General features: G+C 34.8%; 1 protein-coding gene across 3 annotated transcripts in view; it reads left to right on the top strand.

Moving 5' to 3' along the window:
- ROCK1 (Rho associated coiled-coil containing protein kinase 1) overlaps nt 1–16,822 on the top strand; it is a 163,735-nt gene that overhangs the window by 46,830 nt on the left and 100,083 nt on the right. For all 3 annotated transcript variants that reach the window (XM_047826941.1, XM_047826940.1, XM_047826939.1), the window contains exons 3-6: nt 11,958–12,058; nt 12,767–12,904; nt 15,536–15,711; nt 16,566–16,650. In XM_047826941.1, the coding sequence (XP_047682897.1) occupies nt 11,958–12,058; nt 12,767–12,904; nt 15,536–15,711; nt 16,566–16,650 (500 nt within the window). The remainder of the gene's footprint in view (nt 1–11,957; nt 12,059–12,766; nt 12,905–15,535; nt 15,712–16,565; nt 16,651–16,822) is intronic.

Here is a 16,822-nt window from a genome sequence, read left to right as displayed (position 1 = left end):
GGCTTACATATTTTGGTAACTCTAGTACGTGAATGGTGAATGTATCTCTGTTTTGGGGAGATGGGAACAGGATTGTAGTCCTAATATATTGGGATTAATTCTTCAACTGTATACTGAAATATAAGAAAAATAGTAATTTTTGAAGCAAATGAACCAAAAGAGAGTCCAGAAGCATACTTTTTAATTATATGAAAATTTGAAGTAAACTTAACATGACACTTAGTGTCATTGGGAAAAAGGTAGATTGTTCAGTAATTTATATTCGATATCTATATGAAGAGAAAATGAATTTCAGTCTCAAATGTAAAGACATAAGGTACTAGATGAATTTAAATGTATTATATTTATAGTCTTCAAGTAGGGAATGTCTTTTTGGGGGGGGGAATGTCTTTTTTTAAAAGCAAGATTTGAGGACTAGCAACTGTAAAGGAAACATTGACAGATTTTTGCCTTATCAAAACTATGTAAGGAAAGAAATATTTAAATAACACTAATAAACTGAAAGAATTATAATGTATTTAATAGAATTATATTTCTAATATAGGAAGAGATCCTTCTAATCAATAAGAAAAAAAATTTTTTAAATGGACACAGTAACTGAATATGTAGTATAAAGGAGAAAATCTGTAAATGACAACTGAGTAGTTAACAGTTGAACAAATCCATTAATATTTCAACAAATATGGGTTAAAATAAGAAATAGGCTCCCCTACCCCCCACATCTGAATGAGAAAAATAAGAAAGAATAATACCTAGGATTGGTGACTGTTAAGTGAGAGTGAAAATTGGTGCAGTCATTTTGAAGGGCAGTTGGACAGTGTATTTTAAAACTAATAATGTTCATGAGCATAACCTAATCTTTTACTTAAATATATCCTGCAAAAACAGCTCTATAAGTGTACAGGAATGTTCATCATAGCAAATCTGTGTTGTTGTTAGGTCAAAAAGTTAGAACACAAACATAAATCAATGGGTGAAATCTTTCAGCTATCCACAGTGTGATACTTTCCATGAAAAGTAAGTTGCAAAATACTTTCTATGTCAATAAATATAGATAATACATTTTTAAAAATGAATATGTGTATTCCATTTAATGAATCTATCTTAATTTAAAAAAACTGTTTCTGTAATGGTGGACACTTAGGGTCCTTCCGGTTTTTCACTATTATAAATAAGGCTGTGATGAAAGTTCTTGTGCATACAGTTTGATGTGTACTTGCTCCTCCTTTCTTTGGAGTGAGTCCAGGAATTGCTGAGTCAAAAGTTATATCCAGTTTGCATTTTGATACTTCGTGCCAAATGCAGTTTTATACCAGAAGGTGGTATAAAAGTTGGAATTTTAAAAATAGCCATAAAATTGAATAAACTATGCAGTGTGACCTAGTATATTACAAAAGCTTGTTTGAAGCTATTACAAATAAAATAACACCAAATTAGATTTTTTAAAAAGAAATGTTAAGTATCCTCTTTATTTTTATTTTTTATTTATTTATTTTTTTTAATTTTTTTTTCAACGTTTATTTATTTTTGGGACAGAGAGAGACAGAGCATGAATGGGGGAGGGGCAGAGAGAGAGGGAGACACAGAATCGGAAACAGGCTCCAGGCTCTGAGCCATCAGCCCAGAGCCCGACGCGGGGCTCGAACTCGCGGGCCGCGAGATCGTGACCTGGCTGAAGTCGGACGCTTAACCAACTGGGCCACCCAGGCGCCCCTCCTCTTTATTTTTAAAATAAATTATGTTATAATAAACTTATGGAAGAGTTGCAAAAATAGAAATTCCTGTATGTCCTTACCCTAACGTTAGTATCTCCTGTAACCATGGCTCATTGGCAAAAATAACAAATCAAAATTGATGTATTACTGTTAACTAGTTAAATACTTAAATACCAGTTTTTCCACTAAGCTCTTGGTTCCAGAATCCAATCTAGAGTATTACATTGTATTTAGTTTTCATTTCTTGTTAGTCTCCTCTAGTCTGTGATAGTTTCTCAGTCTTTGCTTATTTAAAAAAAATTTTTTTAATGTTTATTTTTGAGAGAGAGCATGAGTGGTGGAGGGGCAGAGAGAGAGGGAAACAGAATCTGAAGCAGGCTCCAGGCTCTGAGCTGTCAGCACAAACCCTGACCTGGTGCTTGAACTCATGAGCCGCAAGATCATAACCTGAGCCGAAGTTGGATGCTTAACTGACTGAGCCACCCAGGCACCCCAGTCTTTGCTTATTTTTTATGACCTTTTTTTATGACAGTTTTGAAGATTACTGATCAGGTATTTTGTAGTCAGTTTGTGTTTGTCTGATGTTAGACTGGGGTTCTGGTTCTGTGATAGCATCATGATTTCTCACTGGTAATGTTAACTTTTATCACTTGGTTTAAAATAGTGTCTGTCAGGCTGGAAAATTACTATTTTCCCTTTCCAAAACCTGTCGTTTGCAATCTGGTTACTTGTTCTGCCCATATTTATGGTCAGGGTGATCAGTAAGCTCCACCTCCAGACTCAAAAGGTTGTATGTAGTCTTTCACACAGAAGTTTTTTATTTTGAAGGTCTAATTTATCAATTATTTCTGTTATGGATTGTGCTTTTGGTGTTGTGCATAAAAATCATTGCCAAACCCAAGATTGATTCATTAAATAGCTTTATTGAGATGTAATTTATATTCTGTAAAATTCATTCATTTAAAGTGTACAATTCATTGTTTTGTGTGTATTTTTAGTTGTGTAGCCATTACTAGTCACTTTTAGAACATTTCATAACCTCATAAACCCCATACACATTAGCAGTCACTCTGCATTTTCCCCTAATTTCCCCAGCCCTAAGCAAGGACTAATCTATTTTATGTCTATTTAGTTTCCTATAGGTAATAAACATTACCTATAGATGGAATTATATGTGGTCTTTTGTGACATTTTTTGGACTAGCATGATTTATTCAATGTATTATCTATGTTGTAGCATGTATTCTTTTTAATTGCCAAATAATATTCCATTGAGTAAATATACCTACCACATTTTGTGTATCCGTTTATCTGTTGATGACCATTTGTATTGTTTCTACTTTCTGGCTACCATGAATAATCCTGCTATGACTGTGAACAAGTATTTGTAGACTTGTGTTTTCATTTCTCTGGGGTAGATACCTAGAAGTGGAATTGCTGGGTCATATGGTAATTCTATGAGAAATACAAGATTGATTTTTAAAATATATACTTTTATTATTTTGGAGTAAATATGTGTGACTTTTCTTTTGTTCCTGAGTAGGTAAAAGCTGCATGTAGTTGATTGTCTCCATTTATATCATTAAATGTTTTTAATGTTTCAGTATCATTGAGTATATATGTACATCAGGGACGTATCCATGAATGAAGTGTGGTCTCTATCCTTAAGGAAATGGGAATGTACTATATGTACTATATACTAGAAAAAACATAGCTATATAAGCGATTTCAGTCCAGATTGATAGATGAAATAATCAAGTAGTAGTGGTGTCTCAGAGGAGAGGGAGTTATTCCATCTGCTTGAGACGATCAGCAATGGCTGAAGAGGAGATACATACAGAATTAGATATTATTTGATAGTAACTTGGTCAGATAAAGTAGGACAGGTCACTTCAGGCTGATGATCAGTATCTGCAAATGTATGGAGATGTGAAGCAGTATGGTAATGTGGGAAATTGCAAGTGACTGGACATTGGTAGAGCATACTGGGGGAAGTAGAAATAAAAGACGGGAGAATCAGACAGTGACAAGGTCTAAAAGCCATTTTATACTGTGTTAAGGAGTTTGGGTTTATCTTCCTTCCTCATCTATTTCTCAAACTGGATTACTCTGTGTATGTGTGCGCTTGTGGGTGTGTACACTGGCAAAACACGGCACATCTTCCTGGAGTTTGAATTTTGTTCAAAGATTTGGGCATAAAATAATTTTTGCATTGAAATGATCAGATTTTTATAGAATTGAATATTACATTGTAGATTTTATAGATAAGTTTTATGTAATTTTAGAGCCTTTTAGAAATGCTTTGTTTGACTACTTCAAAAGTATAAAGGTATACTGGTTTCTTTAGGCAAAGAGTAGCAGTATTTTGGTCAGTGTATTATGCATAGCTTTTATTACCATATTTCATCCTGACATTTTATTTATTTTTTTATGTTTATTTATTTTTGAGAGAGAGAGAGAGAGAGAGAGAGAGAGAGACAGAGCATGAGGGGGAGGGGGAGGGGCAGAGAGAGAGGGAGACACTGAATCGAATGCAGGCTCCAGGCTCGACACTGTCAGCACAGAGCTGGATACAGGGCTCGAAATCATGATCTGCAAGATCATGACCTGGAGCCAAAGTCGGACACTTAACCAATTGAGCCACCCAGGTGCCCCCGTCCTGATATTAAAAAAAACTTATTTAGCAATTGGGATGTGTCTTACAGTCTGTAGCGGTACATAAAATTATGGTGCAGTTTATAATCTTGGATCCTAGACTAGGCAAATATGTCTTTTTCTCAGTAGAAAGCAATAGTAATTATAGAAAACTTGAAATATGTGAGTAATAAAATACTCTGAAATCACACTGCACTCAGAAGTGACTATAATTTTTGTTTTGGTGTAGTTCCTTCTGGTCTTTTCTGTTTACACATACCGATTATGTATTTGTGTTTATATATTTGCGCAGTTGTTTATTGTTTCTTTGCTCAACATTGTATGTTGACTATTGTTCTATATGATTATTCTTTTTTTTTTATTTTTAAAAAAAAATTTTTTTTTTCAAAGTTTATTCATTTTTGGGACAGAGAGAGAGACAGAACATGAAAGGGGGAGGGGCAGAGAGAGAGGGAGACACAGAATCGGAAACAGGCTCCAGGCTCTGAGCCATCAGCCCAGAGCCCGACGCGGGGCTCGAACTCCCGGACCGCGAGATCGTGACCTGGCTGAAGTCAGACGCTTAACCGACTGCGCCACCCAGGCGCCCCTATATGATTATTCTTTTAACAACACAATTTTAAATGTCACCTGATACTCCATTATATGTATGTAAAATTATTTAATATTTACATTTTAAAAAACATTGTAAAAATCTTGGTTCCACATTATATCTAACTTCCTTAGGGCAAATTTCTAGTAGAATTCACTGGATATGAAGCGTGGTCTTTTTTTTTTTTTTAAGATCCTTAAGAAAAATCATCCATTTGATTGCTAGAAAGTTAGATTGAAGACTGTATAAGATTGAAATCTTTTTGCATTGTTGGAACCCTGAAACTATAAATTGTAAAACTTTCTGTCTCTTTTGGCAACTTGTGATTATTTAGAGACGGATTAGCTAGTTAGTGGCCTGTCAAGATTTATGGTGTGTATTTGTGACTCAATTTGCCTATTTCATTTTTTGCTTACTGTGCTGTGGAGCAATATTTCACTTCTCTGAATCTTAGCTTTCTGCCAGCATCACTTGACTCAACACAGTAGATAATCAGATATTGGTAAAAGGGTCTAATGGTTACATAATCCTATTTATTGGTCTTAGAATTAATGTGGGCTTACCAAACTTATAATTTTATATGAAATAAATTCAGTAAAGAACAAAGAAGTTGATATTTATTATAGGAAAAAATAGAACACTGTAAGAAGGATTGGAAGTTTTGAGACTTTTGCAGTTTTAGATAAGGTAACTAGAGTGGTACTCACTAAAAAATGACATTTGAGAAAATCATTGAAGTACTTGAGAGAACTAACCAAGCAGATGTTTGAGGGAAGGGCATGATATACAGAGGAATAGCCAGTGTGAAGGCTTTAAGAGCGGAATATACCTGACATGTTTGAGAAGCAGCAAGGAAGAAGCCATTGTGGCTGGAGAGGATTGAGCAAGTAAGAGAATAGTAGGATAATGTCAGAGAAGTAAGGAAATAGGTAGGCTGGGTCATGTAGAGTCTTGTAAGATCTTTGACTTTTGCTCTGACTGAGATGGCAAGACATTAGAGAGTTTTGAGCAGAGGAGTGACATGCTCTGACTTGTGTTTTTAAGAATATCACCCAGGGTTAAGAATAAACTATGGAGAGGCAAGGAAAGACACAGGGAAATCAGTTAAGAAGCAATTATAGTAATCTGAGGAAGAGATGATAGTGGCTTAGTCCAGCATGTTAGCAAGCAGTATAGAGAGTGAAAAGTTGGAGATAATGTTTCAAAGGTAGAGCTAGCATATTTTTCTGAATGATAGGATGTGGTACGTAAGGAAAAAAAGGAGTCAAGAATGCGCTATCTAGGCTTTAGCAAAATTGAACTATCAGTGGAAATAGGAAGATCCCAAGTAGAGGTTTTGGATCAAACCATCTCTTCAAGTTTCATGCACATTAAATTTGAGAGGTGTGTTACCCGAGTAGATATGTTTTGTAAGCAATTTGAATATATAAATCTGAAGCTTAAGAGAGACATCTGGACTACCAATCAATAAATCAATAAAAATTTGTTGACATGTAGATGGCTTTTAAAGCCCCCAAAGAAATAAATATAGAGAAGAAAACACTATGAAAGACTGGGCCTTGAAATGCTCAGTGTTAAGAACTCTGGGAGAGGAGGAAGAGCCAGTAAAGGCAACTGAGATGTAGCCATTGAGTTTGAAAAAACATCCGTAGTGTTATTGGAAGAATGTGGGAGTTGAGTAAAAAAGTAAACCAGCAGAGATGGACCAAACTGTCAAAAGCTGCTGTTACGTCAGGATAAGGACTGAGAATTTGTCATTGGATTTAACAACATGTTGGTAGTCTGTGACTTTGACGAGCAGCTTTGATAGAAAGGTAATGGCCATAGCCCATCTAGAGTGGATTTAAGAGCAAATATGAAGAAAGATTTAGAAACTGAGAGGAGAGACAACATTTGAGGGTGTTTGCTGTAGTGGAGTTGAATAACGGGACAGTAGCTGGTGAGAGAAATGGGATGAAGAGATTTAAGATGAGAATGAAAGTAGCATGATCTAACCATAGGATCTGGTTAGGAAGGCGGAAACTTAATGATTCAAGAGAAAAAGGGTAGTATTGCTGAAGCAATGTCCCTGAACTAGTGAAAAAGAGTGTGACATCACTGGTGAAGAGATTGGTATAAAATAACAGTATTCTGTAGTAAAGGTGCCCAATATACGAGTGCCCATGCTGACATTTAAATATATAGGTGTGTGTGTGGTGACAAATCTGTGGCAGTTTTCTTGATGGTTTCATTTGCTTCAGAGTGGTAGCCAAAAAGGTCTTAGCTATGAATGAGGATCAATGGGAGAGCTGTGTGAGGTTTGAGAAGAGGGAAGAAAATGTAAAATATGGTCTCCAGCAGAATGGGAGAGTGAACAGACTAGTGAAGTGTGAATGCCAAGCAGAATTAGGGGCCAGCTTTATGTTTGTGATTATGAATTTAAAGTGGGATCAGTCAATATGATTTTATGTATTCATCCAGACTTACTTAACTGCATGGGTACTAACAAGAGTTAGTTGGAGAATTGGATTTAACTAGGATTATGATTTTGACAAACTAAGGACAATGAAGCAGAAGAGAGCCAAGAAGGCATTAAAGATGTATGCAAGTGAGTGATTGTAATAAATGACCATGTAATGTAATTTGGGGAGATAAGAAAGAGAAGCTGTCTGTATATAGTGTATGTATATGTGTATGTATATATATATACATAGTAAAGGAGAGAAGTTTAAAGGTATTGAGAGGCCAGGTTATTAGAAGTGTCATCTATGGAAATATTAAAATCTTAGGAATTAAAACCGGTGAATGTTGGAGAGGTCAGTAAACCGGGAACTAAAATTGTCTAGCAATGAGATTGATGACCCAAGAGAGGCAGCTTACATCAGTAATGAGAGGTAGTGAGAGATATAACCTAACATATAACATGAAAATCAAAGCTGGCAGATTTAGGGTGGGAGATGTAGAGATAGCAGTTCTTCTGTTCCATCTTCAGGGCCAGGGGTATAAGACATGTGTGGGGGAGGATAAAGGTCACCACTTGAGAGCTGCAAGGGAAGCAGTGTTCTTAGTGGGGAGCTGGGTTTCTATTAGAGCACTGGTTGGCAGACTATAGCTCACAGGAAAAATCTGGCCCATCACCTGTTTTTGTATGCCCCATGAGGTAAGAATATTTTTTATATTTTTTAAATGATTGATAAAAGTTCGAAAGAAGGAAAATATGACATATACAAATTGTATGAAATTCAGATTTCAGTGCCCATAAAATAAAGTTTTATTGGGACATAGCCACATTCATTCTTTTTTGTATTATCTGTGACTGTTTTTGTGCTACAGTGTCTGAATTGAGTAGTCCAGACAGAATTCCTACAGGACATTGTTATTGCTTCACGTGGCTACTCAGCTAAATCACAGTGATACAATTACAGCTGAACAGAGTTTAATGTGTATCACCATACGACAGCATTTTATTTTATTTTTTTTTACCAGTGCATACCCCATTGTGTCAAAAAAGAGAAAAGTGAACTTTGAATGTTACCATTTTGAGGCCAGTCAAGTGTGGATTATTTTGTGAAGTTAAATGGCAAAGCATTGTTTATTATGCAGTGATACTGTAGCTGTGCTGAAATTATATATATTGACATTACCAGAGTCAGCCCTCATCGTCATATTCCCAAATCACAGGAAAGCAAAAATAGTCAGAAAAAAAAAGAAAATTTGAAATGGAATATCTAATTACAGAATTTTATTCACATAAATAAAAAGGAATGAGGCTGTGACCTTACATTAGTCTGAGTGGCTTGTTAGCCAAACAGGGAAAGCTGTTCACCAATGGTGAGTGTTTGCAGCAGCAACAAAAATAAAAAATAAAAATATTGTATAGAGAGAAAAATTTCCTTAAGACTATTAGCTTTTTGGCAAGAACACTTGCTCAAAGAATTGAGGTCATTGAGAGCAACATCAATGGTCAATTAAAAAATAAGACGAACAATTCTGAGTGATTTTCCTTGATTCGTGTTTATTTTAGGAGTCAGTGCTGAGTTTGGAGTAACTAAAGAATTATCCTCTCTGTGTAGTCTGCATGGAACAAGTATAGGCAAGAATATTTTTAAAGAAAGATGAGAAAATAACAGGTACAGTTAGAAATGGAGTCTGCTAAGGTGTGTTACAAGTGATAGTAGTTAAAATTACGTATGGTACAGAAAAAGGCTTAGTTGGACAAATTGACAAAGCTTGTGCAAACAGCAAGGTGGTTGAAGCCTATATTTATTTATTTTATTATACATCAGCAGGTACTTTGTGGAAAATATCTGAATCTATCATATGTTATTTTACCACAGTGTAAGTGGTACATCATTCTTTCTTGTGGACTTACATCATCAATTCTGTAAATTTTTGTTAGAAATTGGAACTGAACATCCAATTTATCTTAGTATAAAGCAAGTTGATTGCTTAGCAGTGGTGATGTTTAGTTGTGATTTTTTAAAAAAGATTGTTACAGACTAAATTTTGTGTAGTCCCATCCCCCCCCCCCCCCCCCCCATTTATTCTGTCAAAGCCTTAAACCCCAATGGCTGTATTTGGAGATAGGGCCGATAAGGAGGCAATTAAGGTTAAGTGAGGCCATTAGGGTGGGGCTCTGATAAGATAGGTTGGTGTCCTTAACCTTGTCTCACACATGAGATCAAGTGAACACACAGAGAAATGGCAGCTGCCAACAAACGAAGAAGAGAGGCCTCACCAGAAATTACACGTTGGTCCCCTGATCTTGGGCTTCCAGCCTTTAGAACTGTGAGAAAATAAATGAATGTTGTTTAAAGCACCCAGTCTATGGTATTTTGTATGGTAGTATGAGCTATCTAAGACAAAGACAAGATGAAGGTTTTTTCTAAGTGAGAAGAGCCATGTTCAATTGTCACTGAGTTTCCATTAAACACTGATTAATTTTGGAAGTTAGTTTTTGTCCCAGACTTGGTAATGTTTCTTAATGAATATAACCTAAAATTAACAGGCAAAACAGCGCTTACTATGCCATATGTAAATTAATAAAGTCATCCTGACAACTAATGTTTGAATCATGAATCAAGCTGCTTTATATACTTCCTGTGCTGTCAGAAATTAAAACAGGAAGCAAGATCATCATTCCCATATAAATTTGCAGCAGATATATTTTCTGAGCTCCAGCAACAGACTTTGTAGCCTTTTTATCGCTCTAAACCTCATATAACCAGAGCTAGGGATCCTTTCTCAACTCCACAGCCTATTATATAACACATCCTGGTTCAGAATTCTTCTAACTTTCATCTGGAGCATTACAGTACTCTTAAAATTCTATCCACTTCCAGTATTGTCCTTATCCAGTTCATCTTTTTACATATTTTCCAGAGTGGGTTAGCTGAAATGTAAATTTAACTGTGTTTATCTGCCTTATTTCCTTTCATGATGTGTCTCCGCTCCCAACAGATCCCACAGGACTCTCAGGGACTGCATTATGGAAGAATTCAAAGTAGATGAGGCTCCAGCCCCTCTCTGATATCCCCACCACCACACCACTACCCTCCTGAAGCAGGGCAATTTCTTTTATCTATTTTACATATTGAGTTGCTTTAAATTTTATTGTGAGAAGGATTTTTGATGATTAAAGTTTTATAGCTACTGGTCTACAGGTAAAGTTCAAGCTCCTTAAGCAGTTTGGGGTTCTACAGTGCCTCCTTTGAACCCTTGTCACAAACTTGATACTTAAGCAACACAGAACTTTCTTCTATGTAGTTCCTCTGTGCCTTTGCTTATATTACCCATCTGCCTATAGTATTCTTTCTTTTCTTCTCCCCACCTGGCTAATGGCATTGTTTCATTTTAGACTTGTTTCAGGTGTTATCTCCAGAAAGTCCTTTCTAGCCACCTCCCTCCCAGGCAGGTTGGGGTTAGGCATCTTTCTTAGTGCTCTACAAACTGCTTATCCTCCTTACAGCTTTTTTGTTGTTGTTTGTACTTTTTTTCCATTGTTTATTTCTGTTTCATTTGCTAGAGGTTGGACTCCTTAAGAGGAGGAAATATGTTTTAAAGTCATCCTTCTATATCTACAGTGATTCTAAAGAGCCTGTACGATAGACATAAATAATTGTGCAGTATATTTGATTACTGCCTGTATCTTTCTGATGCATCTTGCAGTAGATATGTAACCTAAAATTAAATGTACTTATGTTATCCCTGTGTAAAAATTTGGTTTCTGTTGCATGTGTTTATTGGTCATAATGTGCACAAACACTTGAGTTTAAATGTGCATTTAAAAAGAAAGATGAGAATATCATATGGAGTTTTTATTAAGAACTAGAACTTCATTTTGATAGCTGTTCTGTATTTGTACACGTTGAAATGTGAAGCTTTTCCATGTAATCTCATGCCAGTGTTGACCCATGTGGATTAAAATAGCCCTATTTTAATCTATGACCAAATTAGGAATTAGAATATCTATCCAGTGGGGATTTGTAAATTATTGTAGTTTGTAGCATGACAGTTTTATATAAATAATTGCAGAGATTCCCACTGTGTTTTAAGTTAAAAACTAAATTCAAATAGAGAATTCACATAGAGAAATGTATTGATATAAGTGATTTTTTTTTTGCATGTTTTTCTTGGATATCTTATTTACATCTTCTTGGATATCTTATTTACATCTTCTTGGATCTTCTTGATAAAAAGAAAATTTTATTTCATTAATCTAAAGTATTTACTTGTGATCCCTCAATTCAGATTTGTTGTGTACTTAACTAATTTTCCTTAGTGTGTGTTAGTAGTATATTTATTTTCTGAAACATTTCTCAAGTTAGATTTTAATGAAAATATTTTAATAGAAGTCATTTCAGAATTTATTTAAAACAATCCTTAATACATTGAACATTGCTCTTTTATAAGTTTACATTTTACTATAAAATAGTTCTCAATGAGTTTTTTTGTTTTTCAAGAACTTGCCTGTAATGCTTCAATGATTTAAAATTATAAACTTTTCTTTTCATACAGATAAAGACACAATAAATAAAATTAGAGATTTACGAATGAAAGCTGAAGATTATGAAGTAGTGAAGGTGATTGGTAGAGGTGCATTTGGAGAAGTTCAATTGGTAGGTTATTTTAATGAAATTAAAAACCAATAACTTTAGGGACGCCTGGGTGGCTCAGTCGGTTAAGCATCCAACTCTTGATCCCAGCTCAGGTCTCATCCCAGTTGGACTCCGTGCTGGGCTCCATGCTGGGCTCTGTGTTGGATGTGAAACCTACTTTAAAAACAAAACAAAACGATAACTTTAAAATTAAAAAATACATTTGTGTGTTTAACATATATTATTTGGGATGGTATTGTTTTTTTCATAAAATTGTTGCTTTAAATTATTTTAGATAGTCTTGCCAAAGATGTGAAAAAGCCTAGAGTCAAGTACAGCAGATAATATGAAATATTTTCCCCAAGCATCCATGGGTAGAGAAGAGATTTCAGACATCAGAAGAGAAATCTATACTTGTAATATTAGACTTCTAAAATGCTGTGGAATCATAAGTTTTATAAATAGAAAGCAGCATGCATAACCGGGTAGAGGAGATGGAGTGTGTCATGATGTAGGGAATAAAGATTTTTTCTAACATGACTTGCTTCTGGTAATTGAAGCCTTGAGATTATCTAATTGGGATAATTCAGCAGAAGAGACAAAATAAAAGTAGCTAGAACAATAATATTATTTAACAAGTTGTTAAAATAATTTGGTAAATTGTTCTGGTAAATCCTGAGCTTTAATTGTTAACAAAAGGGTTATTATTTTCCATTTTCAATTTTAAAGGTAAGGCATAAATCTACCAGGAAGGTATATGCTATGAAGCTTCTTAGTAAATTTGAAATGATTAAGAGATCTGATTCTGCTTTTTTCTGGGAAGAAAGAGACATCATGGCTTTTGCTAACAGTCCTTGGGTCGTTCAGGTATGATTTTGCTTCTACTTCATTATTGCTTTATGAGCTTGTAACTAAATGTATGTGAGAAGCTTAGATTGTTTTTTAGAAGAGTAATAGAGAATTTATTATTGATTACAGAATTGTCTAATATATCATTTTTTAATCATAAAATTTAATTTTATTGGGTTGTCTCTAGGAAGAAAAGCCAAAGCAAAATAATTATGTGCCTATAGACTTTAAATATTAGAAAACTTAACTAATCTGCTTTGATTTGGGGGAAGTCGTACATTATTATCTTATAAGAGGATACTTTTATTTAATATTGAAATTTAAGTTTGTTCCCCAAATATGAGATCCTTTTCTTTTATTTAACCATCTGTTCCTCTATTTGTCTCTCTTACTTTGTGGAGAGGAAGGAATGGGAAAATGAAGGAAAGGTGAGTTAAGGTGGGCCTTCAAATAATCTTGTATTGGCTGTAGGGTTTTCAGTAGAAAGAAAAATACAGTAGAAGTCGGTAGTTATAGGTTCTAGTCTTAACTGTCAAAGACCTGTCTATGAAGCTGTGGCCAAGATATACATCTCTGGGCCTCAATTCCCTTGGTCAAAAATGTGGAAATTGCCTTAGATTGTTTTTTCCAACTATGGAGATACCTCAGGTGAAGTCATGGGGACAAGCAGGAATTTGGGTAGGTTATAATTCTGGGTTTTCTGTTTCTACCTCAACTAGAGCGACTCCATATTTTTTTTGTCTTATGTATTGGGGGTTCTTATGTAAAGACATATGGGGTAAGTAAATCATCTTCTGGTTTTAAAAGAAGAAAAACTGCTGGTAGACTAATCATTTCTAAATTACTAATATGAATTTTGTGATTTATTAATTTACAGTATATAGTGGAGTATCCTAAAGAAGCATACTAGTAATTGGAATAAAGAGAATATGGAAAATGTTTAAGATTTACATGTGGCTTTTTATGCCTGAAATGTCTGCTCTATTTTTATCAGTTGTATGGAGCAGGGATTTTCAGGCTCAGTATTATTGACATTTTGGGCCAGATAGTCTTTCGTTGTTGGGGCTGTCCTGTACATGATCAGATTTTTAGCAGCATCACTGGCTTCTACCCAGGTGCTGCCAGTAGCAGCCCTCCCCAGCCCACATACCATTTGCAACAACAGAAATTGTGTTTAGATACTGTTGAATGTTTACTTGGGTGGTAGGGGGGGGGGGGTGGTGTCAGAAGAGAGTTATTTCCTCTGGTTGAGAACCACTGCTACCAAATCAACATTGTTTCTTTAATTATGGTGCCCAAATGACAAATTGTATCCTTTAATTTGGGATAGCCATGAGATGCTCTTAGTTTCTTATCCTTCCCTAAAATATCTTTTTAAATTAAAATAACTAAATTGGTAACTAAAATCATTAAACACTACTGAAAAAATGAAACAAAGATTTTAAGTCAAACGTCTGTGTAAATAAGGTATCATTTTCTCTAGGGCTTTATTTTTAGTTTGATTCTAATCTTCTTGTGTTTACTCATTTAAAATGTTCTTTTGTAAATTTGCTCTTTTTTTAACTTCAGCGCTGGTCAAATAAGAAATTATATTTATGCTTGGTATTCTTGTGAATTTCATATCAATGGACCTCACTCTTCCTGCTTAACTCTAGCTGTTGTCCTCTTCCTGCTTGTTAGTTGTTACTGCTCCTCCTCTTATTGACTGCTCTTACTTATTGAGCATCTGTTGTACCGATTATGTTCTACATTCACTAATCTTTTTAACAACTCTGAAAGGTAGTTAATCCTTATTGATATGCCTCCAATTTATAGATTAATTTATGCTTCTCTTCATTAGACATTTTTAAGCACTTACAAACTGCCACTGCTAGGTCCAGTCTTTGACCTAGCAGCAGGTATAAAAGTCAAACAAGTTTATATAGTCTCTTAAATTTTTCTGGAAGAGATTGTAGTGACAGAGACTTAAGGAGGTTAAACAGATTGCCCTGTCACACAGCTAATGGACAGCTGAGGCTGTAATCGTTTTTTTAGACTTCTTGAGAATTGTGGTATTAGTATAAATTTAGCAGTAGACCTCACCAAAGCACATGTTAAGTCAGAATCACAATATTTCCTTGCTTAGGAGACTTGAAAGTATTATAATTTTTAAAAAATTCTCTCTGTATAAAATTTAATTAGTATAGCAACATATAGAGAAAAAAGTTTCCAACTCCTTAAAAATAACCACAGTTAGGGGTGCCTGGGTGGCTCAGTCGGTTGAGTGTCCGACTTCGGCTCGGGTCATGATCTCACACTCTGTGGGTTCGAGCCCTGCATCGGGCTCTGTGCTGGCAGCTCAGAGCCTGGAGCCTGCTTTGGATTCTGTGTCTCCCCCTCTATCCACCCCTCCCCTGCTCATGCTCTGTCTCTGTCTCAAAAATAAATAAAAACATTTAAAAACTTAAAAAAAAAAAAAAAGAAATAATCACAGTTAATAGTTCCTTTGAATATGCAAGGGTCTTTGTGGTATTTATGCTTGTGTGTGTCTTTTTTTTTAAGGGCACTATAATTACTGCAATTTGATTATTTTAATTAAATCTTAGTATTTTTGCCATTTTTTTAATGAAACAGTTTTGCTTAATGATTTTTTTTCCTGTATTTGAATAGCTTTTTTATGCATTCCAAGATGATCGTTATCTCTACATGGTGATGGAGTACATGCCTGGTGGAGATCTTGTAAACTTAATGAGCAACTATGATGTGCCTGAAAAATGGGCACGATTCTACACTGCAGAAGTAGTTCTTGCATTGGATGCAATCCATTCCATGGGTTTCATTCATAGGTAAAGATAAAAATGCTTTAAATTTTTTCATTTGTTGAAGGGGGAGGCTGAAAATTACTTAAACTTAATTTGATTAGCATTTCCTACTTGAAATCCACCTCTTCCCCTCTCATGTGACATAAGTGGTATTTCAGAATTTAAAACTTTGAAATTCATAGTGTTATTATTTCAGCTTAATGTTGATATAAATGTATTCTTTAATGTCCCTTAATCTGATTACATAGCTTTTATCTGGTGTTCTGAAAAATAAAAATTACAAGCTGGTTTTCTGAGGTATGTGCCAGAGAGTTAAACACTTTAAATTTTGTACACAAATTAAATTGCTTTTGATTAGTTTTTTAATGCAAAATTTTAAATATATAAATCAATTTGCTTTTAATTAGTGAATAAATCATATTTATTTGTTAGAAGAACAATTTCATTTCTGCAAACACTGCTTGAATCCAATGCAGTTGCTGTGCCAAGTGCTAGTGATAACAAAAATGAGCATGATTTAGACCGAGTCCTGGGGTTATTTATATATTTATGTTGAAAAATGTGTTTCAGTTACTTTTATGTCTGAGTGTAATGTTTTTTATGGTTATTCTCTCTCATGGTTTGCCTTCCGCTTTGTAAGAATCAAATTCAAATTTTAATAAAAGGGAATATTAAATGTCCTTCTCTGAGGCATTAACATGTAAAGGAGTTTCCCTCCTGAAGTTCAATTTATAGATGTGATAGAAACACCTAGGGATCAGAAATGGCCTTATCTATAATGAGTAAAGATACATGGCCTAAAATAACTGCCTCATAAAATTTTGATCAGTGTCTGACCAGTTTTAGAAACACTCTACTGTTTTTGTTTTCCCCCTCAGAGATGTGAAGCCTGATAACATGCTGCTGGATAAATCTGGACATTTGAAGTTAGCAGATTTTGGTACTTGTATGAAGATGAATAAGGTTAAATAATTAGATTTTAATTTAGTTTTTGCCATTTCAAGATAGATGCTTTTTAGAAAAATGCTATAAGAATGTACTAACCATAGCTGGTCTTGTACAGAATTGGTGTGACCTGTCTTAATTGTTGAAATAGATGCATGGTTTCTATTTTGTGTTAGTAACTTGTAAGTGA

This window comes from Prionailurus viverrinus, chromosome D3 (genome assembly GCF_022837055.1).
Source record: "Prionailurus viverrinus isolate Anna chromosome D3, UM_Priviv_1.0, whole genome shotgun sequence".
Classification (NCBI taxonomy): domain Eukaryota; kingdom Metazoa; phylum Chordata; class Mammalia; order Carnivora; family Felidae; genus Prionailurus; species Prionailurus viverrinus.
This window is presented reverse-complemented; position numbering and strand designations above follow the sequence as displayed.